Below are 24485 nucleotides of genomic sequence, written 5' to 3'. Positions count from 1 at the left end.
ATATATAGATTAGGTACTTTTAACTCTTCTCTTTTCTATATTACTTATTCAACCCAGGGTATTGATCTTCGCCTGTATAATTGCAAACATACAAAATGTTATAATGGTAGGTATTTGAAGAAGGAAGATACCCATGTCGCGGAACAATGGGAACTTAGTTCTTAATATGATTATGAGTTAATGAACGTTAAAATATGTGATATAAATAAAGGTGCAAAACTAGTGCTGATCCCAGAAAAGTCAATTCAGTTAGGTACAACAGAATAATTGCCACCAGTGTATGAAAGTTTTTAATATAAAAAATATGACTCGACTCATAAAACATTTAATATGTAGGTATATTATATTTGTGGATTACTGTGGGAGCTGGATTTATTTGCAATACAATTATTGTATTTTATAACTTAATTATATTTTTGAAGCATCTAGGAACCTGTAAACGTTAAAACAACAAAATACGTCCATAAGTGAAGCCAACGTTCCATCGACTTAATTGCCAGCGCAGTAAAAGTTACAGTGGTTTTATTCTTCTATTTGCTTCTGCATATTTCTCTGTAGTGGACGTTTAGTCGTATATTGAACGGCGCTCGACTTGCAAAAGCTAAGAGCAATAAACTTAATTGAAATTCAAAATTGAAAAACTAGCTTCCCTCATGCATTTGTGTTAAATGTTGCTTTAGTTAAAAGTGTGGCACGACTGAATTCGATTTTAAGCGACGCGCGACTTACTATTTGCATTTTTTGTCTATTTTTATAGATCTCGGAGTCAACAAGTTCAGTTTGAATTAAATTTTATATTTTTATTAAAGTGTTTAAGCTTTACATTTGGAGGAAATAACAGCATACATGAGTAAAAAAAAACAAAATACCCAGTAATGTCTTAATAAAAATATACAACGTGTTACCGAATTACGAAATACTGTTGGTGGGTGTATAATATTTTTACAGGATGTTCCATAAGGAATCATCCTGTACAAATTTTAAAACGAATTTCATTGTTCCATACAAAGTTATTCAAAACATTCTACTTCTGACCAACCTATTGAAGGCAAAATACCTACCAACACGCGCATAGTACGTACCTACTCTACACGACGTGTATTTAATAAAGTGCCAGGAGTCACTTGATTGTTTTCAGCAAGAACTATGGCAGTGGTTTACCCAAAAAACAATTATTAGCGTTTCGGTTTCAGAGATAAGTCTTAAAGACAGTAAATAATGTAAAGCATGAGAAGTAATATTTTGGCTTTCATATACACACAACGTATACGCCAAAATATATAGGTAGTTTTTTTTATTAAATCGTAAAATTTAAAAAAACCAATCGTAAAAACGCACTTCAAACTTAGTAAGACATTTTTTACTGAATCGTAATCGGATAAACATTTGGTCAGAAATAATATGGTGAAGACTATTAATTTATTTTTTTCGCTGTTAAGAATTACAAAAATTATTAATGGTTTGAAATTACAGCCTCTTTTAGCATGACTCTATGTTTTTTTTTAAGTTTTCCCCATCCTAAGGATGCCTGGCAGAGATCGCTACTTAGCGATAAGGCTGCCTTTCGTATCCTACTACTGGAAGAGTCTGATTTTTTTTAATTTTCTTATCGTGTTGTAGAGTACAAATAAAGAGTACCTATAAATAGTCAATAATAAATAATCTCTAATTGTGCTTTATGGTTATGAAATATGGTATAGGTTGTGAAAAAAGTCTTTTCGCATTATAGTATGTACCAACTTGTAATAAAATCTCTTCGGCTATACTATTAGTATCTGGCTGGTTTTTTTATCTTTAAAATTTAAATTTCAAAAAAGATAATTCCAAATTCAAATTAGGATAATGTGTGATTTTTATTTGTTTTTGGTACTGTGAAGATGAGTGAATCTAATGAAGAAATTTGATACATTTTAAAATTTTAATTTATCAATAGAGAGTAGGATTCATATCTTCGTCGTAGATTGACGATTTTGGCAAGCATTTATGTGTGTAAGAGTCCAGTTAAATAATTAGCAGGACTAACTTGTATCTACTTAATGACTCGAATAAAAAATAAATCAGCTCGAAGCTTTAGACTCAGCGGATAGTCGCACCCGCGCCTTTAGAAATATAGCCGACATATCGATGACACAGGCGAAACTATTTAGTAAAGCACCGACCCAATGTTGCCTGTTTATCGGTATTTACAGGAAATATACCTACTTCGGTGAGTGTGCTCAGAAACGTCACGGATTACCAATTAATTTCAATATAACTTCCCGTCTCATCGAAATAATAGATACTTCTCGAAAGTAGAAGGTAAGATAACGATGTCGATGCCTGAGAAATTCGATATTTAAAAGTCCAGAATAATAGAATTACAAATTATATTTAGTTACTCCCTTAACTCATTAGAATTCCTACTTAAATTACAACGTGCAAGTCACAAGACAAAACAAACTTGGGAAACAAAAGACGTAAAGGCGGTAATACCAACTCCTTATTCAAACAAAATTCCGCCAACTCCTTCTAACTAGGTAAATTAAATTTTCATTGTAATGTTGTGTTATTTTGAAATAAACCCGACTTTGTTAAGCAGTTAATTTCATTGGTAGATAGGTACCTAACAAGTGAATTAACAGTAGGCAAAAAATAGACACCACGAATGCAATTTACATTTAGGTAGGTTGTAATCTACTAGATAAAGAGGTTTACTGTTAATTTTTTATCACCTCAAAGGGAAGGAAGTCTTAAATTCCTTCATTAATTTAATTTGCTTAATTTATTATACTCAGCGAATAGCAGAATAATCTGTAAACCCCTCTACGCACATTTCGCTCCGATTTACAATTAATAACTGCTTCTATTCAATGATTATAAGCTATTTTTAAATCTTACGAAGACTGACATCACAAATACACATATTTTTACAGTCGCACTTTAAAAATAATGGTGCCGATATAAATACTGTGAGATTTTAATCCCATAGAAGAAACCTTAACTATTTAGACTTCTGGAATAAAACGGATTAAAAAAATAAAAGCTGTAAATTATAAGGTTATAGAAAGCCAAAGTCCTAGAGCCCAGAACCGTCAATCAGGTCATAGAACAATATCAAAACCACTTTTTCGCGGGCTTTTACTTGTCAGTGCAAATGTCACAAACTTTTACGTCAAAACTTCAGGAAATTCATTCAAAATATTAAATTAAATCCTTTAATATGATCTTTTTTTTAATGAAATAGTTCATTATGATATAATAATTGAAACATGTCGATTTTAAAGTGATGTGAAGTGATTTTAATGTCTTAAAAGTGAAAATGAGTTCCTTACTGTCCGCGGAACTTTCAGCGACTTGCAATGCGTTAGGAACATTCAATAAAAAGACTGGGAAGTATCTAATAGATGATTTTACGCTTAACACAGTAAAAGACCTAATCAGGTACTTACGACGTGATGGCGAAGACCACGAAATTCGCAGGCACTTCGGTCAAACTAAAGTGCTACAGACAGACTTGCTGCCTATGTTGATAGACCACCGCCCAACGTCGCCAATAAACTGTCTGAATTCCTAAATATTATTAAAATTCCACTTCATCCAATGGAATAGCCACAGTCTACGCCCAAAAAAACATGAAATTTTACATATGATTGCCTCGTATGATCCTGTTGCCTTTGCTATTTCGGAGACTTGGTTAGTCCCGGGATCACGGTTTCGGGTTTCTGGGTACTCATGTCTCCGGGATGACAGAGGCGATGGATATGCTGGAGCAGCTCTTCTTATTAAATCTTCTGTCACATTTACCCGTCTTTCTCTTCCTCCCTTTCCGACGAGCATCAACGCTGTTGCTGCCAAAATCAGGGATATATCTGTTCTTTCTATCTACATTTCGGACTCTCACGCTGTTCATATATCTGATCTTGAACCCATATTATCCTCTCTTTCCGGCTCTTTTCTTATCTTAGGCGACTTCAACTGCCACCACCTTATGTGGGGAAGCGCAGATTATGACATCCTTGCTTGTGATTTAGTGGACCTTATGGAGGATAAAAATATCTGTCTCCTCAATGATGGCTCCCCAACTCGCAGGACTGCCCCAGGAAAGAATGCCAGTGCGGTTGATCTTTCCCTTTGCTCCCCCAATTTAGGTACTCTTCTTTCTTGGTCTGTTTTGCACGACTCCTACGGTAGTGATCACCTCCCTATACTAATTTCCTGTCCCACCTCTTTTACTCAACCCAAATCCCAATTAAGTTCTCGTAGTTACCTCCTTTCTAAGGCAGATTGGGAACAATTTGCCAAAGATTGTGACGCTTTTGTCAATAAATTCCCTGTATTGTCGCAGGATAATGCACTAGATTGTCACGAGAAATTGGTGACCTCCCTCAAAGCTGCCGCTGACAAAAACATCCCTATTAGACAAAGGGGTAAATCGTCTAAACCCTCTCCCCCCTGGTGGGATTCGGAATGTTCGGACATGATCCGCCGCAGAAAAGAAGCCGAAAAAGATTATTGTAACTGTATGACCATCGATAATTTCCTCCTATATAAAAGAATCTCGGCTTTAGCTAAGCGAATGTTCAAAAAAAAAAAGAGGAAAGGATGGATTCGATTTTGCCAAAACTTATCTCCCCGGACTCCTGCGACTTTATTATGGAAAGCTATTAAACGCTTTCGAGGATCCTTCCTTCCCTGCGACTATTCCAGTAATGATACGTCTGTTTGGCTTAAGACATTTATTGATAACCTGGCTCCTTCTTCCGTCCCTTGCTTAAATTCTCTTCCCTCCTCTTATGCTAATAGCCGTCCTAATAGATTCGACGAACCATTTTCATGGTCGGAACTCCTGGCTTCTCTGAACCACTTGAGACATTCCTCCCCTGGTCCAGATAATATCCCCTACTCACTTCTATCTAACTCCGGGCCACTCACTAAAAAAATGTTTTTAGACATGGTTAATAGCTTTTTTGATCGGGGATTTGTTCCGGATTCATGGAAAAAACAAATTGTTCTCCCCATTCGAAAACCCGGAAAAGATCCTCTTTCTCCTTCCTCCTATCGTCCCATTGCTTTGTCTTGCTGTTTATTAAAAATAATGGAACACATGATAAAGAAACGGTTGGAATGGTTTGTAGAGTCCAAAAAGTTATTGGCCAGAAGCCAATTTGGATTCCGCAAAGGAATGGGTACTATGGATAGCTTGTCTATTTTGACCACTGATATCAGGATCGCTCTGTCTAAGAATGAGTTTCTTGTTGGGGTGTTTCTCGACATATCTTCGGCGTATGACAATGTGATACTCTCCTTACTCAGAGATAAACTATCTAAGCTGAGTTTGCCTGAGAAGTTGACTCATTTTATATGCAACTTCTTGATGGAAAGAACTATAGAGGTACGGCACGGTGACTCTCATTCTCGCCCAAGACTTATTTGGAAAGGACTCCCTCAGGGTTCTGTGTTAAGCCCTCTACTATATAGTCTTTATACTCACGACCTTGAAGAGTCCGTCATCCCGTTCTGCAATGTCTTACAATATGCTGATGACTTAGCCCTCTACTCCTCTTCCCTCTCGGTCGAGGTTGCTTCTAACAGTCTCAACCAAGCTCTTTTTTATTTAGGAGAGTGGCTATCTTCACATGGGCTATCATTATCGATTCCCAAAAGCATTGTGGTAATTTTTACTAGGAAGAGAGTCATTCCCCCTATAGAAATAGCCTTTAACAATGAACTGATCCCCACTAGCAACAAAGTTAAATTTTTGGGAGTTATCTTGGACTCGCGTCTTTCCGGGACCCATCACATAAATTATACAGTTCATAAATGTCAATCAAACATTAATATCCTGAGATGCCTATCAGGGGTGTGGTGGGGGGCCCACCCATACTCCCAGAAACTGCTATATAATTCCATTGTTCGCAGTGTACTGGATTATGGTGCCTTTATCTTGGAACCCTGCAGCAAGGTTGCAATAGGCAAAATGGACAAAATTCAGTATCAGTCTCTTAGAACTATCCTGGGAGCTATGAAATCATCTCCAACTAACTCTCTTCAAGTAGAAGCAGTGGACTCTCCCCTTTTTCTTCGTAGACAATACTTGGCTGATCGTTTCTTTTACAGATTAGCTTCACTCTCTGGCCATCCTCTGATACCCAAACTTTGTGAACTCTCCTCTTTGATTCCTGGTAATGGATTCTGGTCAAACAAGCCTGTACCGTGTCTAATAAATAGCTTCCGCAAATACAACAATCTACCTGATCCAACTTTCTCTGGCTCAATGTGTCCTCTTTATTGCACTCCCTATGACGCCTTAATTTTTCAACCGAATATTGTTCTTGATTTCGGAATTGCAAAAAAACAACCCGGGGCCAATGAACTTTTCTACAGTATCATCGACAGGTTTTGGCGTGAATGGACGATGATATTCACCGATTCTTCTAAGCTCACGATAAGTGGCGCTGTAGGCTCGGCAGTATGGATTCCTAAGGACTCCAATATTCTGAACTTCAAATGCCCCCCTCATACATCGGTATTCACTGGAGAGTTGGTGGCTATTCTAGAAGCTATAAAGTATGTAGTCTCTCACGGGATAATCAGAGCAATTATTTTCTCGGATTCACTGAGTGGCCTTCAGACCATTAACTCCAATCAGTTTGCATCTAAAAACACTTACCCCCTTGTTCTGCTTATCAGGCAGTCTCTTTTAGATTGCCATCTTCGCAACATTAAGGTCACGTTGGCTTGGATCCCCGGCCACTCGGGGATCCAAGGCAATGAGACTGTCGACTCTTATGCTAAAGAAGCCGTAGAAACAGGCAGTCTGGAACATTACCACTGCTTCTTTTACGATCTTTTTTCCTTGGCCAAATCCGAACTTGATTCGGGCTGGCAGCGCCATTACGACCGTTCGAAATTAATTAAAGGTCGCTATTACAGTGACATCCAACCCTCCATCCCAACTAAGCCATGGTTCTTCCGCTACCGCCTTGTCGACAAACAGACGACGTCGGTCATCTGCAGACTTCGTATTGGTCACACATGTACACCCTCACGCCTGCACAGATGGGGTATTATCCAATCCCCCATCTGTGTATGTGGCCTTGAGGAAGGCACCGAAGACCACATTCTTTTCAATTGCCCAAACAGATCAGTTTCCCTGTACAACATTCTGCCTTCCTGTGTGCCCAAACCCATAGATCTTAAATCTCTTCTGTTCCTTTCATCAATCAACAAAAAAGTTCTAAATTCCTTAATTAAATTTATTCATTCACAAAAAATTAAACTCTAAACTGCCGATTGCTTGCTCCGCTTCTGTTTTTTCCCTTTGTTTTTTATAGTCTGTGTTTATAGATGTAACCTGTATGTTTTGTACTGTTTTGTGATGTTTATATGTCTTGTGTTGTTTTTCCCATCGTGCACATCAAAACCACTCTGTAGAGTCCGTACGGGTTCATTTTTATAACCGATCAATCTCACCATAATATACTGTGCTATTTTCAGGAGTCATTGGCAGTAATGGTCGCTATCTTAAAAGTGACCCGGTTGCCATAAACAAAAGTTGAAGTTGAAGTATGTTGATAGACCATTGGGAGAGAGATGAACTTTTCGATGTTACGCTTAGGTAAGTTATTCGTAAAACGTATGGATATGAAATATTCGTAGTCTTGATCGTAGTAGATGTACCTAACGTCCAAGTAAAATGAACCTTAGGTCTATTGTTTTAAACCTGTGTTTATCCTCACTCAGTGCAAATGTTTTCAAATTAGTTTCTCTTCTAAGTCAGTGTATCAATTTAGGTTGGTCATAAAATATATGTGTAAAGAAATAAAAATGTATAAAAATATAGATACAAAATGTCAGCCTTAAAATTTGAAGAAGACTAAGATTTGAATGGTTGGCCAACATATTTATACCACTTCCAGATTGATTGTCAACCTGACAAATCCAGCACTCCTACTGTACAGAGAAGAAGTGCCCACAGAAAGGTCAGCTCGGCACAATTATTTACAGATATTGTCTCATCTGCAGTCATATAAGGAAGAAGCCTTCACAAAAGTTGAAACCTGGCAGTTGTTTGCCAAGAAACTGGCTAAGATCCTGGAAATAGTATGTTAAGTGATTATTCTTTCTGCTGCTTCTGTACCCCCCCACTATGTTATGAAACTAATCTCTTTTCCTATGAACAAATTTTAAAATATATAATTACTACTACTACTATTTACTAATACTATATCTATATATCTTTAACCAAATTTCATCTAGTCCGTTTGGCCATTGAATGCATAAAGAAATTTATTCTCAAAAGAAGCAGTTTCACTTAATGAGGAATTAAGATTAACATAAAAGTATAGTTGTTAATAAAGTGGTAATATATTATATACAAAGATACAAAACTAGCAGTTAAAACTAGTATCAGTTTTTAGTAAGCAAATAAAAACAGGACGAGAAATTTAAACAATGCTTTTTAGCTTATTTTTGAACAATTTAAACGATTTCTTGTTAAAAAATCTTTAGTTAGACTATTGTATTGTAGTGCTCCCTCAACCTGCATAGTTTTTTTTAAATTTCAATATTAAGAGATGACAACTAAATGCATCAACACCATTGGACATGGGTCTCTTTTTATCCTATGGAACTAGTTCAGGATAAAAGTAGTTTATTTTTCTATTCAGTTCATACTGACTCCATATGCTGTTAAAATCACATCTACTGGTTGATTTTTTTGTTGCATGAAAGGACAAACTAAGAAATATTTTTACTAATCCAAATTAAGTTGATGTTTTGCTGCAATTAATAAACTAACAGAACTAAAAGAAATAAACAGTAAGCTCGATTTTCTATAATGCGAAAATCTGGTTGATACTCTCTTAAATACTTGTATATGTATTATGTTCGTTTCTACTAGGATTGGTCAGAAAGAGATGAAGAAACAGGTTTGATAATTGAAAGAATTCTGATCTTGATCAGAAATGTGTTACATGTGCCTGCTGATTTAGATAAAGAGAGAAGACCTGAAAACGATGCAAGCATTCATGATCAGGTAATATTAAGATTCATAATGTAATCATATTAAGGTAATACAAAAAAAAAAAATTAAGTTATTAAGATGCAATGAGATCCATCTACTACTATGATAATCTGAATAGATGTTGATGATTTTGTTAAAATTTTAACCAATGTCTTGTCTAAATCACATTAAATTTTTTTGTTTAAATGCAATTGTCAAAGCCTAACTGATTTTGTTTATACTTTTTTATATTAAAAGGGTGTTTTATAGGACCATCTCGACTTCAATAGTCTATAATGTGTATAGTATTTAAAATATCATTTTAAATATTAAAAAAAAATGACAAAACAAGAAATAAATATTTTCTATTTCATTTTTAAGTTGGTACTTGGTGCCTAGTAAAATGTTAAAAAAACATTGAGAACATCCTCCTTTTTTGTAAGTTGGTTAAAAATTACATTAATTGTTTATCATATTGAATATTAAAGTTCATTCTTTTGATAGCTTTGTTTATTTTTCTTTCTTAATAGGTACTCTGGGCCTTAAATCAAGCTGGTATATTAGACATAATCTTATACATGTCATCCGAAAACGAAAAACAGTACTTTATGCATATCTTGGAAATAATTTCTCACTTGTTACGAGAGCAAAATCCAACAAGTTTAGCCGATGCAGCTTTGCAGAGGAGTGTGGACGAAAAGTTGAGGGATGATCAGGAATTACTTATGATAAGAATGTCTGAGAATAAGGAGCGATTGAATAAGGTTAAACAGTATTCTGCGACAAGGTAAGAGATTTTATTTGAGATTTACAATTAATTTTAAAAATAATTAAAATATTAAAATATTAACATTAGTATGTGATTATAATGTCACGCGACCATTATGCTACTTTAATTATCACCAGCATGGGCAAGAGACAATTTTCTCCCCGGGGAAAGGTTACAAAATTATCTTCTCCGCACCGCCGAGCACTAGAACACAAGTGGAAATAATATCCAAATAATATATGTGTAATACACGGGGGTAAACTTCTCCTTTTCCCTGTTCCCGTGCTTTAGTAGGGGGACACGTTAATTACATCCCTTGTCAGGGGATATAATCGGGGGATATCATTTTTATCCCCTGTCTGTGCTAGCTAGCCCTGCTGAGATTGCCAGCAAGGCCTAACTTTAGTGGAAAAAAATCGGTAAGGATGCCAACACCCCCATTGGAATAGTGTGGTGGGTCTTAGCTCTAAATCCTGTACCTGTACTTGTAACCTTTACCAGCAGTAGGGTTGTGGATTATGACAATTAAGTTCCAAAGAAGTAGACTAAATGCGAGAAAAAAAAAATTACTATAATATAATATTTTTTTTAGTTACCACTAAATGCACACTCATACTACTAGTGCCTCGTTGGCCTATTGGTTAGCATGTTCAACTATGGATCGGAGGTTCCTGGGTTCGTATCCAGGATCGGGCTGTTAATTGTTAGGTATGGGGCATTTTCTGTTAAAGACTTTTCAATAACAGCCAGTAGGGAATTGGCGGTGTTAACCTCCGTGCCCCGGAGAGGCCCTCTTAATTGTGATAATAGTTGTGAGAGCCCACGACCCCGCATTGTAGCCACGTGTTGGGTCTATGCGCTAAACCGTCTCTACTATGAGAGTCGAGACCTGTTTCCAGCAGTGGCACGTTCATAAGCTACGGAAGAATGCCCTCATACTCTAATATGTTGAAAAGTTATAATCAAACCAAAATTTTCAGGCATTCTCGTTTCGGAGGAACATATGTGGTACAAAATATGAAGTCCATATCAGAAAACGAGCTGATTAGCTTGAAACCATTGAACAAAATATCCAACTTGGACTTTAGCGGGAGTAAGAAAACTAAGCTTGTGAAACCAAAGAATAGGAGGCCTGTTGAAAGTGGATTCTTAGAACGGAGATCAGCTTTTGCTATAAGGTATTTATAAACTCTAGCAATTACCGATGGCTCGTTCATTCGTTCATTGCGATCTAATTAAATTACACTAAATTAACATCATTCTCTCTTTTATAATGTTTAATGTAATCATTCATTCATTTGTCTTATAGTTATCCGTAAATTACATAGTTCTATCTAGTTAGTGTAAGTGGCTCTGCCGTACTAACAAGATGTAAAATAAATGACCTGTAACATAGGTAAACACTTCATTTTCATTTTACTTGTTACATATATATTTAATTTTTTTTTATATACCAATAGAAGTTAAGCCTTGACTGCAACAGCCCACGCGCGCGCGTGTGTGTGTGTGTGTGTGTGTCTGTCTGTCTGTAGCATCATAATAAATATAATAATAATAAATATACTACGACAATACACACACCGCCATCTAGCCCCAAAGTAGTCGTAGCTTGTGTTATGGGTATTAAGATAGCTGATGATTATAATACTCATAAATACTTATAATATACAGATAAACACCCAGACACTGAAAAACATTCATGTTCCTCATACAAACATTTTCCAGTTGTGGGAATCGAACCCACGACCTAGGACGCAGAAAGCAGGGTCGCTGCCCACTGCGCCAACCGGCTGACAAAATTATATTTCCCGAACGGATGAACCGATTTGAATTTAGTTTGAAAAGCGAATTAGTCGAGAATGTGCTTAGTCATGTTTGATGAAAATCGGTCTAAAAGGGCCGCCGCCACAATTTTTTTTTTACGACTGTCAATATGGGTATAAAATTAATAAAAGGGCCGCCGCCACAAACTCGACTCAATATGGGTATCAAATTAAAGGGCTTGACTAGTACAATAATGTACACTGCATTGAAAGCCGAGGGTTGTTAAATTATTTATTTTATATTGTTATATTTTCTTTGTACAAAATTTTTAAGAGTATTTGTAACAACATTACCTACCTACCCTAATTTCGGCTTTGGAATGCCCACTTTCGCTAAGTTAACTTTTTGCGGTTAAGTTAAAGTATCATTGGGTAACCCTTTTTCGCACTCAAAGCACAAACATTAAGCGGTGGGACGCCAAACCGCACTAAAACCAAACAAACTGTTTTTATGAAACCAGAACTTCTGAAGGCAGAGCAATCGAATGCATTAGACACGTCTTCTGTAGGACTAACGACGAGATAATTATGTCTACCTTTCTATTCTATTATATCTTTCTCGTCCTATTTCTATGGGATACAACGAGATAATGGGTACCTTAGCCCTACTTATCTTTCATTAAGGGGCTATGATCAACTAGCATATTCATTTCTCGTTCATGAGGAAAGGAAAAAGTCCCTCCCTCGGTTTTATCTACTCTCCGAGCATTGATGCATGGTGGATGCAATGTCCAAATATTAAACTTATAATCAGGGGCGTGCACTTCATATTTGCACAAAAGCACTGCCTCCCCTAAAATTTTGAATAACTCATAGATGGGATGGGATTTTTCCATTTTATGGCATATTTCTTCTTTACGCATACCCTGTGCTCGCCACTGTTTATAATTGCCTCATTGGTCTAGTGGTTAGCATGTTCACGGATCACGAGGTCCTGGGTTCGAATCCCGGGTTGGGTAAAAAGTTATGAGATTTTCTGCTAAAGAATTTACAGTACAGGTCAGAGTTGGGTTATTGGGGGATCAATCCCCGTTCCTCGAAGAGTAAGTTAAGCAGTCAGTCCCGGTTATTGTCACTTACTTGTGGTAACCAGATTACTGACGTAGAAACATCTAGGCTTGTTAACTTTGCGTACTTTTATAGTGTGATGTCCAACGGGATCTTATTTATTTATTTATATTCTTTATTTATACACCTCTCAGAAAAACGAGAAAGAAAAGAACAAACACATGAAGAATGAAGCAGGATACAGAAGGCGGCCTTATCGCTAAGTAGCGATCTCTGCCAAGCAACCTTAGGGTTAGGAAAACTAAAAAGATCTGTATGGGACAAACCTGCTGTTATTGAAACTATATTCATATTGCAGAAAGGAGCTGTACCGTCAATTTATAAACTTAAATCACTTGAATCCATCCGTGAAAATATTAAAAAATCGGTACCTACTTACAGTAGCTTCACAATATATTTATAACAATATACCAAGTAGTTGTAAGACAAAACATTACTCTTTATGAACGAAAAGTGGATATAAACTACCGCCTTACTCGAAATGGGCATAAATAAGTGACATCTGCATATCGTTTGTGAAAGGTGCAGAATTCATTTCTGGGTTATATGTATTCATACTTATTATAAAAGCATACGTACTCAACCTATGTTTTTATAATATGATTACCAAGGTAATTTTAGACCTACCAATGTATAAGTTTAAACAATGTGTTAAAGCACATTTTATAAATCGTGGTTATACTATACTATTGATGAATTTCTTAACGACAAGGCTGCTTGGAAGCAGGCTCCGCTCTCATCTCTCACAAAATAGACTATTTAACAGGTTTTAAACTGTTAAATTATGTTGAAAAAAGCAACCTGCTGAGTTTCTTGCCGGCTCTTCTCGGTGAGATCCGAACCGGTCTTAGAGTCACTAAAAACAGACTGACTTGCGGTTTCAAAAGTTTTTATAAATCGGGCCTACGTGAAATAACAGAATTTTGAATTTTAATAGTCGTTAGAGCCCACCAATCCTCATTGGAGCAGCGTGTTGGGTATCTGTTCTTAAACCGTCGTCGTATGATAGGTGGGTTGGATTTTTGAGAAGGCTTGGTACGTTCTTGTCTCTGAATTGGATTTTAGTAGCTCAGTAACGTGCAATGTCATTTCACGTGACAACGGGTATCTTTGGGATCGTATTTCCCGAAAGGCAGAACCGATTTTGATTTTGTTTTTTATTGTTTGTTCTTAGATATGTTTGATGAAAATCGGTCCAAGATGGCCGCCGCCACAAAATGGCGAATCACATTTTTTCACATCTCCATCAATATGGGTATTCAATGGAACTAAGACTCGTAGAATAAAGTTAACTTTTCAAAGGTTAAGGGTTTTTTTTTTAATTAGTCATGACAATTTCATAGATTATGGAAATAAAAAAAATCAAGTTAAGCCATAAAACTCCCCGATAACCATGTCGGAGGATTACCATAGATAAATACGAAAAAAGCACTCAACAGATAACCATCAGTAAACAAAAATTATACATAATTTTATGGGCAGTCATGTAAAAACAAAAACTGGCCACTTTTCGGCTCAGTTTTTTATGCGTATCTAGTACATTACCTACTGATCGAAGCCACGAATTCAATAGAATTACTGAACAAATAAGAGTAACATAGTACTTATGTGTATTGTTTTAAAGCTTAAATTTGTCCACACTGCTACGGCCAGCGATCTAGGCGAATAATTGTAAAATAAAAATCAATAGTGCAGAATTTGCAACTCTAATACTTGCTCTATAAAGTCCATTTCACTTTGATGTATTGATTCGATACTTACACACGATTCCCCCGCTAGCGTAAATATATTAAAGGGTGCATTAAGGATAATATATATACTTTTTTCATAATTTTAGTTATACCTACATTTTGCACTTGGAGAAAATATGAAATTCATAAGTTTAGTAATAATTTTTTACAGATTATTTTTGAAAGAGTTTTGCATAGAGTTTTTGAACTCGTCCTATAATCCATTGATGCATTACGTGAAAGACGTTCTAGTGAGAGCAAAGGCGCAACAAAACGACGAATCCTATTATTTATGGGCTGTGAAATTCTTTATGGAGTTTAATAGAGGTCACAATTTCCAAGTGGGACTAGTCAGGTACGTTTTATTAAGTTGCTGAAATAAAAATGTTTTTATTAATATGTTTCTATACTTTGCTACGTTAATTTTATCATACATAAATAAATATATTACGACAATACTCTAACGCCATCTAGCCCCAAAGTATGCGTAGCTTGTGTTATGGGTACTAAGATGACTGATGAATATTTTAAAGAATAATATACATAAATACTTATAATGTGCATATAAACACCCAGCCACTGAAAAACATTTATGTTCATCACACAAACGTTTTCCAGTTGTGGGAATCGAACCCACGGCCTTGGACTCTGAAAGCAGCTACTGCAGCACTGCGCCAATCGGCCGTCAAATTATTTGGAATCTTAATAACTTCTATGTATAAACATTAACCCGTGTGCCCAGCATGGCGCGGCGGCGTGGTGATTACAGGCAAACACTGGGAGAGGCACTTAGTCCAGCAGTGGACCGTTTTATGAAGTCCTCGGTTCAGTTCCTGGGTCGGCTTTCATGGAAATAAAAACTCACTACCAGTCTGGCGTTACAAAATTGGTGGTGTCCGCTCCGTGCCTTCAAGAGCACTATATGCCGACGGTTGCGGTTATTATCACCAATATGTGATAAATGCCCGCCGATCCGCATTGGAGCAGCGTGATGGGTACATAAAACATTCTTGCCTAAGGCATGTGCCCAGCAGTAGGACATAAATAGGCTAATGGTAATGATGAGGTAGCACTATGCGGTAAATAGTAAACCATAAAAAAAAAAAAAAATTACGTCTTTGTATGGCAAAAGTAAGTAATATAAGCTTTATGTAATAATATAATTTTAAATTGAACTCACAATTGTTTAAATTACAACAACTTTCAGTGAATTTCAAGTTTCATAAAGCAATTATTATATTATATCACAATAAGGGTCAGCTCAGACGGAACAGAAAAATGTCCGAGCAATTTACTCGCTAATACACATGCTTGAAATGACTGTATCGACATTAATACAATTTTGTACTTTAAACTATGGTAATAGGGTCCTATTTTCAATAGATACAGTAAATTACTCCGGCATTTATCCGTTCAGTCTTAACTGACCCTAAGACGACAAAACCATTTGTAGCCACATGCTTGAAATGACTGTATCGACATTAATACAATTTTGTACTTTAAACTATGATAATAGGGTCCTATTTTCAATAGATACAGTAAATTACTCCGGCATTTATCCGTTCAGTCTTAACTGACCCTAAGACGACAAAACCATTTGTAGCCACATGCTTGAAATGACTGTATCGACATTAATACAATTTTGTACTTTAAACTATGGTAATAGGGTCCTATTTTCAATAGATACAGTAAATTACTCAGGCATTTTTCGACGGCCGACTGGCGCAGTGGGCAGCGACCCTGCTTTCTGAGTCCAAGGCCGTGGGTTCGATTCCCACAACTGGAAAATGTTTGTGTGATGAGCATAAGTGTTTTTCAGTGTCTGGGTGTTTATATGTATTTTCTAAGTATTTATTTATATATAATTCCTAAAAATATTCATCAGTCATCTTAGTACCCATAACACAAGCTACGCTTACTTTGGGGCTAGGTGGCGATGTGTGTATTGTCTTAGTATATTTATTTATTATTTATTTATCCGTTCAGTCTTAACTGACCCTAAGACGACAAAACCATTTGTAGCGAGACGATGTCCGTGCCAATGTTCCACTACGTGCAACAGCAGTTGGAAAAATACTACGATATGATAAAAGTCGAGAAGAAAAAATTCGCACCCTGGGTCCGAAGACTTCATCTATCGCTCCGAGCATACAAAGAACTGCTTAATACTCTACTAGCTATGGACAAAAGTACTGACGACAGTGTGAAAGAATCGGCAAAAGTGTTGAAGAGCAATATATTCTATGTGTTGGAATATAGGGAGTTTATATTGTCTATTTTCCTGAACTATGATGAAAATAAGATGCCAAGGTAAGATTTATTTCCTCCCGGCCTCCCCTTTGAGGTAACTGAGTTAAATTTTGTATAGGAATTTAAATATCAATGGCTTTAACGGTTAAGGAAAAATTAGAGGAATTCTGCATGCCTTTCTCCCGGTACGTAACGTTCTGAAAAGTGTGTGTAGTCTATCAACCTGCAGTTGTCCAGTTAAGTGAAGTTGCCTAAGCCCTCCTCATTCGAAGGAGAAGAAGAAGTCTTAATTGCACATACAAATAAATTGAAAGGAGTGTCAGTTTGTGGGCCATTAAGGAGTTAAAAATCAAGATAAGGTAGTTAGGTATGTGTACCTAAGTTGAGGTATTTTTGAGACATTTAGGGCCTTCAAAATAACTTCGCAATAATTTCATTCACTTCACACATTTTCACCCTGTGACATTTGAAGTGTGACAAAACATTGCTCAGATATTATGCCACATTTATTTTTAAAGTGCGAGATGTTGGTTGGGACATATTTACATATCTACGTCCAATTGATCTTTTTACTTCTAATACAATATTTCTTTATTCATGTATGCCTATCACAGGCACCTATGAAGTTTTCATACATAAATGTTTACATTATGCGAGCGACTAAAACCTAAAGCTACGAGGGATTCCAAACGTTCACTTTGCTTTTCAAATCAGTTAATTGTAGACAACTTCACTAGTCGGTAGCAGATTATATTTGTTCGTATTATAAAATTGGCTCAAGAGAGTCATATAGATAACTTTAAAGAAGTTAAAAAAATGACGGTGCATAGTCAGTACATATTTGAAAATTTCATGTATATTTTATGTACCTACATCAAAATATAACACAAATTAAAAAGAAAAAGGACTGTAATGATATGAATATTAGAAAAAATAAACTCGTTATTCAGTTTGCTAGGCTACATAAAATTTATTATCCATTCAAGGGAAATTGTATATCTTTTACAACAAATTACCGAATGAAATATTTGTGATGTCTCTCAACAACTTTAAAGTTTATATAAAACGTAAGCTTATAAAAAATCAATTAAACGATAAAAAAGCTGTGATGATGAAAAAATAATTACCCGGCTAAGATTTTTGTGGGCTCTTCTTAGACCAGGGCGCATTTGGCACCCTCCTAGCTTTAGTTTTAAGCTGTCGACGAAGTTATCACCATCATGTAAACATACGAGTATACCTATAATTTTTTAATTTTTATTAGTGTTTTACCTACACTTGGAGGAATTAAAAAGCAATGTGTCATGTCTTGTTTCAAACGTGTCTTATTTTAATATGGACCTTTGAAAAAGTATATCGAAACTGCAATGCTTCCGAGAAGGCGCTACAGTCGTTATAAGATTGATTTAAAAGGCATATACTAATTTCGGCATCGACGGTAGGAGAGCCGTAGCTTAATTGGTTCAAGCGCTCAGGCCGCGATTGCCAGAGAGTCGCAGGTTCAAATCCTCGGTTCCGAAAATTTTTATATGCATTATAAATTTATATACTAATACGTGAACGCTTTATACGTGCCTTTGATAATGTACATGAATAAAGAACTTTGAATTTGAATTGGAATTCGTTCGGAGAGCTAATGAAATTATTTATTTTCAAGGTCATACTTGGTGGATTTAATAGAAACAATACATCTGTTCTTGAAGATGTTGGAGTATTATTGCAAGAAAACAGGACTCATGGTGCAAAAGAAAGTACGCAGAAAGGCGAAGAAGAAATTAAAAAGTAAGTTGTCTTGATTTTAAATGATTATTATTTCAATGACGATATACATTCCAGCATTTCAATAAATATAAATCTTAATAACAAGACAATAAAAATGTGTACGAGTCAATTTGTCGCCGCTAACGTGACTTAGAGCACACACATTCGATACCAGAAAAATATTTGCAACAGTTAGCGACTAAATTGTGACTTTTAAACTACATTGCCTCTTAGCTCTTAAAAAAGTAATGTACGCCGTTGTGAAAAACAGAAATGTATGACTCCCAGAGCGTAGTACTTCCACTCCGAACTTTTAGTGTCACGGCCGCTGGGAGCCCTCGTTCGGCGACAAGTGTTTCTATAGGAAACTGTAAAAGAGTATTTCTAATGTCTTGTTATTAAGACTTCCATAATCTAAATATTTTCCGAGAAATCTAGAGGTTAGCAGTTTATAGTTTTGAATCATTCTCTCCTCTGCAAAAAAAATTTTCAAAGGGGATAGATATTCTCTATGAAAAAGAAAAAAGAGTTAAAATACTAATGTGTACTTACTGTAATCTTTTTTACCCTATGTTACATTAGTAAATAACTGCTAATGTTAAAAATGCGAAAGCGTAAAAGCGTGAAAAATTATATATTGTAACGGTATTCGGTTATAACATAACTTATAACAAGTTATAACACTTTAGCTCTATCCCATCGAAACTGCGTATTTTTCAGGCTAAAAAGTCTATGCAACTTTTATTAACATTACAATTTGTTTTAACTTTTGACACCCACTTACACGCGGTCTTATGATATAAACTGTACCGTAGTACGATATACCAGACTATCAATCTTAGAGTAGTTTTCGAATAATGAAACATTATAACATCGTTGTAAAATTTACCAAATCGTACTCGTTTTACAGTCGCAAATCCTGTTGTACTGATTATTTGCCACAAACGATTCGCCAAGAGAAGTTCACCCGCTGGCCGTTGAAGGGTGAATAAATATGATTTAGAGCAAGGTATATAAGTTTAATTTTACTCGTTAGTGTTTCCTGCTCGAGTCTCAATAAAACCCTGAATGGTCCTGGATTTTATCCAATATTTAATAGGATGAAATAATTTAAGCGGTCAACGCCAATACGGTCAAATAGCTAAGTATTTAAATGGGAGTCGCTTTCTGCATTTAATAGGATTCTATAAATTCCCGACCACTGCTAATTGCCGTCTCTATCTTCGAGGGGAAATACCATCGGCACTAATACCTAGGAAATAATAAAAATATGCTGGAACAGTCTGCGTTGGTTATTATGAAAAAGAAAATTAAATAAACCTATATTATAATATGTTATTGTTAAAATAGGCTACAGTTAACCCTACATTATGTTAGTGTATTGTGGTAAATATTGTTTAATATATTGTTTGCAACATGTACGCGGTCAAAGATACATTAAAATGTATGTTCGTGCTCCCCGCCGCGCTAAGTGTTCGATAAAACACGAGCGGTCAATCAACCCAGTGAACGCTCACAATAAGAATTTGGTTAATATTTTTTTTTACACTAATAGCGTTTCAAAACATTAATCATGTAAATTACAAAATGTAATCTTATTTCGGTATTTGAGCCCTATAATATCTGAAGTAAAAAAAAACCTATATCTCTGAATCTGCTGGCTTCTGGTTGGTCTATTTCAATCAAAGATTTAAAAAAAATTATATGTTGAGTTTCCGTCAACAAATGTTTAGTACTATTTGGGTTTTTTTCTTTCATTATTGATAGTGTTTCTGTTTTATGTGGAAAGGTTTTTTCCGTTGTTAACAGAACAAAAACATCGCGCTGCAAAGCCTAAAGCAATAGAGGTAACCGCGTGGGAGGAAATTCGTCCTCAGATAGCGGCAGTGTTAAGCGCGGGCGTCGAACACTATCCACCGCCATTCGACGCGGCATCGGATGTGCCCATCGATCAACAAAAGTAAGTATAATTTCATTTCTTTAAGGCAATTCAACCAATGCAATGTAACCTCTACGCACGGTTCGCTTCGAAGCCGGAGCATCCTTAGAAGATGTTGACTTTACAATGAATAATTGTTAAGTAACACATACATACGAGTACATACACGGGTACGGGTACATTGCTGAGGATCTGTTTGGTGTGGAGTATACGGATTAAAGAAATTATAAATCACACCATACAGCTTCTCCTGATGTTCGCGGAGTATAGCAAATTAAGCTTAATTTTCATATTATATTATGGATATCCGCAAAGTAACGTCTGCTTCTATCCAATATTTAAGTGTCGTCTGAAGGACTATCTCTCTTTGAGTGATGGCATTTGAAGTAGATTCTTTATTATTGTTTGTCAATTATGTATTAAAATCTTCTTATATATATTATGTATATTTTATATTTATATATTACGTATATTTATTCGATGTATTTGTATCTATACATTTTGGTATTTATGTAATGTAATACCAAATTGTTGATATATTTATAAATATATCAACACTCCTGGCTCTATCCCGTTCTCTTGCTGTAAGAGATTGCTTGCAGCAATAAGGCCGCGTTTGCATGTCTACATTGCTTACTGTATACTTCTTACTGTTTCTTTTCCTGTATGTTATATGTGCAATAAAGTGTTTCGTCTTCTTTTTCTTATTCATTGGTTACCTGATGAAAATAATTAGCTCGTACCAACGTGTGCTAATAATGTACCAACACCTTTATTGCAAAAACTTTCCTAAAGATGGCGAGCCGTTTCTCATTACATTAGGAAAATGGTTAGGGGAATGAAAATACATTATGTTGATTAAAATATTATCCTTTTAAATGTTTGGTCTGTTAATAATTTTAAAAGCCCTTTGAATGAATCCTCAACGGTTTTAAGAAATATACATGTTTTCTCTTTAATGTTTTTTAACTGTTCTTTTGTAGTTTACGTCCCGGTGGTTTTAAAATAAACGAGTTCGTATAAATATATGCCTGATATTTGCATGCTCTAGCACAAATCACGAGTTTTAAGCCATTGGATAAATCGAGTCATAATCCAGCAACTGAATTATCTGATGACAGAAATAATCTTTCTCGGGCTCCTATTTTTTTGTTTTAAAAGTTTTGTTCAAAAAAATAAAAGTAAGTGAAAAATGAGCTATCTTTCACGAATGGGAAGAAATTCTGAAAATTTAATAATAACTTGTCTTTTACAAATGGGGAAAATTACTAAAAAAATAAGGAGATGGCGCTTTGTGTTTGTTACGTGACAGTTGGCACCAGTCTGGGGTTATGAATAATGATGGCCATCACTTATCTGATTACTAATATGATTAAGTGATTCCTAGTGAAAAAAAACATTTCACGAACTCAAAAGCTATGTTTAACGACAATAGGCGCCTACTCAAGTTAAGACATCGATTCGGCGTGTCATAATGTTTAGGGGACTCGTAAACAGACACTTGATAGGTGCGAAAAATATAAAATTAGTATTTTTTAATAACCTTAAATCCATACAAAAAATCAAAAATATGACCATACAAACACAATACCACATCTTGCGGCAAGAACCATAGACAATTTAGGTTGCATGGATTTAACCTTACTGAAAAAGGCGTGCCACTAAGCGATTTGGTACGATGTCGCGAAGAAAAAACGGTATAATATTACTGCCATATTCCCTAACAGGTTAGCCTGCTACCATTTTAGACTGCATCATCACCTACCACCAGTTGAGTCAAGTGTAGTGTAGTGAAATAAAAAAAAGCCAAGTGAAAACCGATTGGTGAAAGTCGGGATCTCTTTTTGATTAGGCATACTTACTTAGATATTGCCTACGTTAGTGAAAGTGGCATTAGTATGCCTCAAAACAAAAACTTATTATGTGTGAATTATTTATATTAAATAACCTATTATTTAGAGGATTAACCTACTGAATTCTATGATAGACTTACCTTTCGGGTGGCCGAGTTCGAATCCCAGCACGCACCTCTAACATTTCAAAGTTTAAGCGTTTTAAGTAAATAAAAATATCACTTGCTTTCGACGGTGAGGGAAAACATCGTGAGGATACCTGCATGCCTGAGAGTTCTTTATAACGTTCTCAAAGGTATGTAGAGTCCACCATTCCGCACTGGGCCAGCGTGGTGGACTACGGCCATAACCCTTTCTCATGGTGGGAGGAGAGTGCGCTGTAGTGGGCCGGTAATGGGTCGATATGTAGTAAGTCGATATAATAAGTATATAAGTCGTTAACATTCATTGGTTTGATGTACACAACAATCTACTGTTTTATGAACTGTAGAATTTTACGAAAAATTACAAATTGTAAAGAGATTTACAGTTAATTGGGGTCATTTCTCTTGTCCAATGATAACCTATTTTCGTTTTATTTCTAAATTTAGTTTGTGCGTGTTAATTTTTGAAATAAGTATATGATACTTACTTATTTTTAATAAGATAGGTACTTAGGACAGCCCGTTGGGGCAGTGGGCAGCGTTTCAAGGCCGTTGTTTCGATTCCCACAACTGGAATTGTGTGATGAATATGGATATAATTTAAATATAATTGATCCGCTGTCTTAGTACACAAGCTACACTTACTTTTGGTACACAAGCTACACTTACTTTTGGTACACAAGCTACACTTACTTTTGGTACACAAGCTACACTTACTTTTTATACTTGTATTTTTAACACAACAGACAACTATAAGTATAAATAAAAATCCGGATATTATTATTATTAAATTCTTTATTGCATACACAAAAACAAAATACAAAGAGAAACACATTTATAAATAAAAAATAAAAATAAAACTAGTGCTAAAATACATGTAACTTTAACTATTAGTAACCGGATATTTTTAGTTACTTTTTTTTGGTAGAAGTTTGAAGTTAATGGCACATTGTTAAAATTCCACTTTTTCCATTGAACCATTTTCTAGCATCAAAGCAAATAGTCTGAATGCCTGGAAGATTTCATCATAAAATCATATGTTAAAATTTATTACGCTTAAGAGATGCTTTTATCTCAGCGCCTGTGTCGTCTAGACATATAATTTTGATGATAGAATCGAACAAAGGAGTTTAAGACCTTTGAATAAATTACTGAAATTTTAACCCGTTTAAGATTTTAAAATTCTAAATTCATTTATTACAAGTAGGCCTAATTTATAAGCACTTTTGAAACGTCAAGTCAGTCTGTTTGTAGTGACTCTACCACCGGTTCGGAAGGCAGATTCAACTGAGAAGAGCCGGCGAGGAACTCAGCAGATTGCTCTTTTCCAACATCATTTTATAGTTTAACAATCTTTAGAATTTTGTTTGTGAGAGATGAGAGCGGAGTGGCCTGCTTCCAAGCAGCCTTTTCGTTAAGGAATACATCAATCCTGTAGTTTAATAGCAGCAATCAGAATATTCATTATCCAATTTAGAAAAGGAGGTTTTTTCACCATAGCCTTAGAGGGGTGTACTTTTTTAATGTCTTCCACATTGAAAAAGTCTTTTGGCTGTAATGGATATAACCAATCTTTAAACGACTAGCTAGACTCAGACTTAAATTAATGTCGTAGTTATAACATGATTCAGGTACTCTTTACGCAAGCGAATCCCGTACTCTGACTTATATGTCCGTCGAGGCAGTGGCGTGCACTGGGTTTCTTACCAGGGTATGCATACACCAGGAAAATGGTATAAAACGGCACAAATTCTCCTCCTATACGTTATACACCAATGTTAGGGTATGCAGTGCTTTTGTGCATGTATGGAGTGCACGCCACTGCGTCGAGGGACACACAGATTTCAGTGGGTGCAAGTCCCATATAACCACACCGTTTCCTCCAACGTATCTTGTAAACTAATATAGAAGCTAACTAGAGAGTTTGTTTGTTTTAAAGGACGCGATGATCTCAGAAAGTACTGGTCCGATTTGAAAAAAAAATCAGTGTTGGATATGGAGGCGATATCATCAAACTAAGACCTCTAGTATTCTGAGCTTCCGCTGCGTGCGCTGCGTAAACGGTTAAAGTTGCGATAGAATCAAAAAATTTCCCGTTAATAAAAATTCCGCGCCCGTCGTTTTTTTATAACAGTACTAGGACGCGATGCTATAGCTGTTGCCCGC

At 35.8% G+C, this 24485-nt stretch overlaps 1 protein-coding gene across 1 annotated transcript in view; it reads left to right on the top strand.

Annotated features, from left to right (window-relative positions):
• The first annotated feature begins 3145 nt into the window (after positions 1 to 3145).
• The window catches only part of LOC120626175 (protein timeless homolog), a 65259-nt gene continuing 43919 nt past the window's right edge, over positions 3146 to 24485 (top strand). Inside the window, exons 1-10 of the mRNA XM_039893538.1 lie at positions 3146 to 3504; positions 7550 to 7597; positions 7899 to 8082; positions 8882 to 9016; positions 9514 to 9770; positions 10733 to 10930; positions 14546 to 14728; positions 16396 to 16683; positions 18281 to 18405; positions 20194 to 20344. Of these exons, the coding sequence (XP_039749472.1) occupies positions 3299 to 3504; positions 7550 to 7597; positions 7899 to 8082; positions 8882 to 9016; positions 9514 to 9770; positions 10733 to 10930; positions 14546 to 14728; positions 16396 to 16683; positions 18281 to 18405; positions 20194 to 20344 (1775 nt within the window). The 5' untranslated portion in view covers positions 3146 to 3298. The remainder of the gene's footprint in view (positions 3505 to 7549; positions 7598 to 7898; positions 8083 to 8881; positions 9017 to 9513; positions 9771 to 10732; positions 10931 to 14545; positions 14729 to 16395; positions 16684 to 18280; positions 18406 to 20193; positions 20345 to 24485) is intronic.

The sequence above is a fragment of the Pararge aegeria genome, chromosome 9, assembly GCF_905163445.1.
Source record: "Pararge aegeria chromosome 9, ilParAegt1.1, whole genome shotgun sequence".
Taxonomy (NCBI): Eukaryota; Metazoa; Arthropoda; class Insecta; order Lepidoptera; family Nymphalidae; genus Pararge; species Pararge aegeria.
Note: the sequence above shows the minus strand (reverse complement) of the source record. Positions and strands in the feature narration are given on the sequence as shown.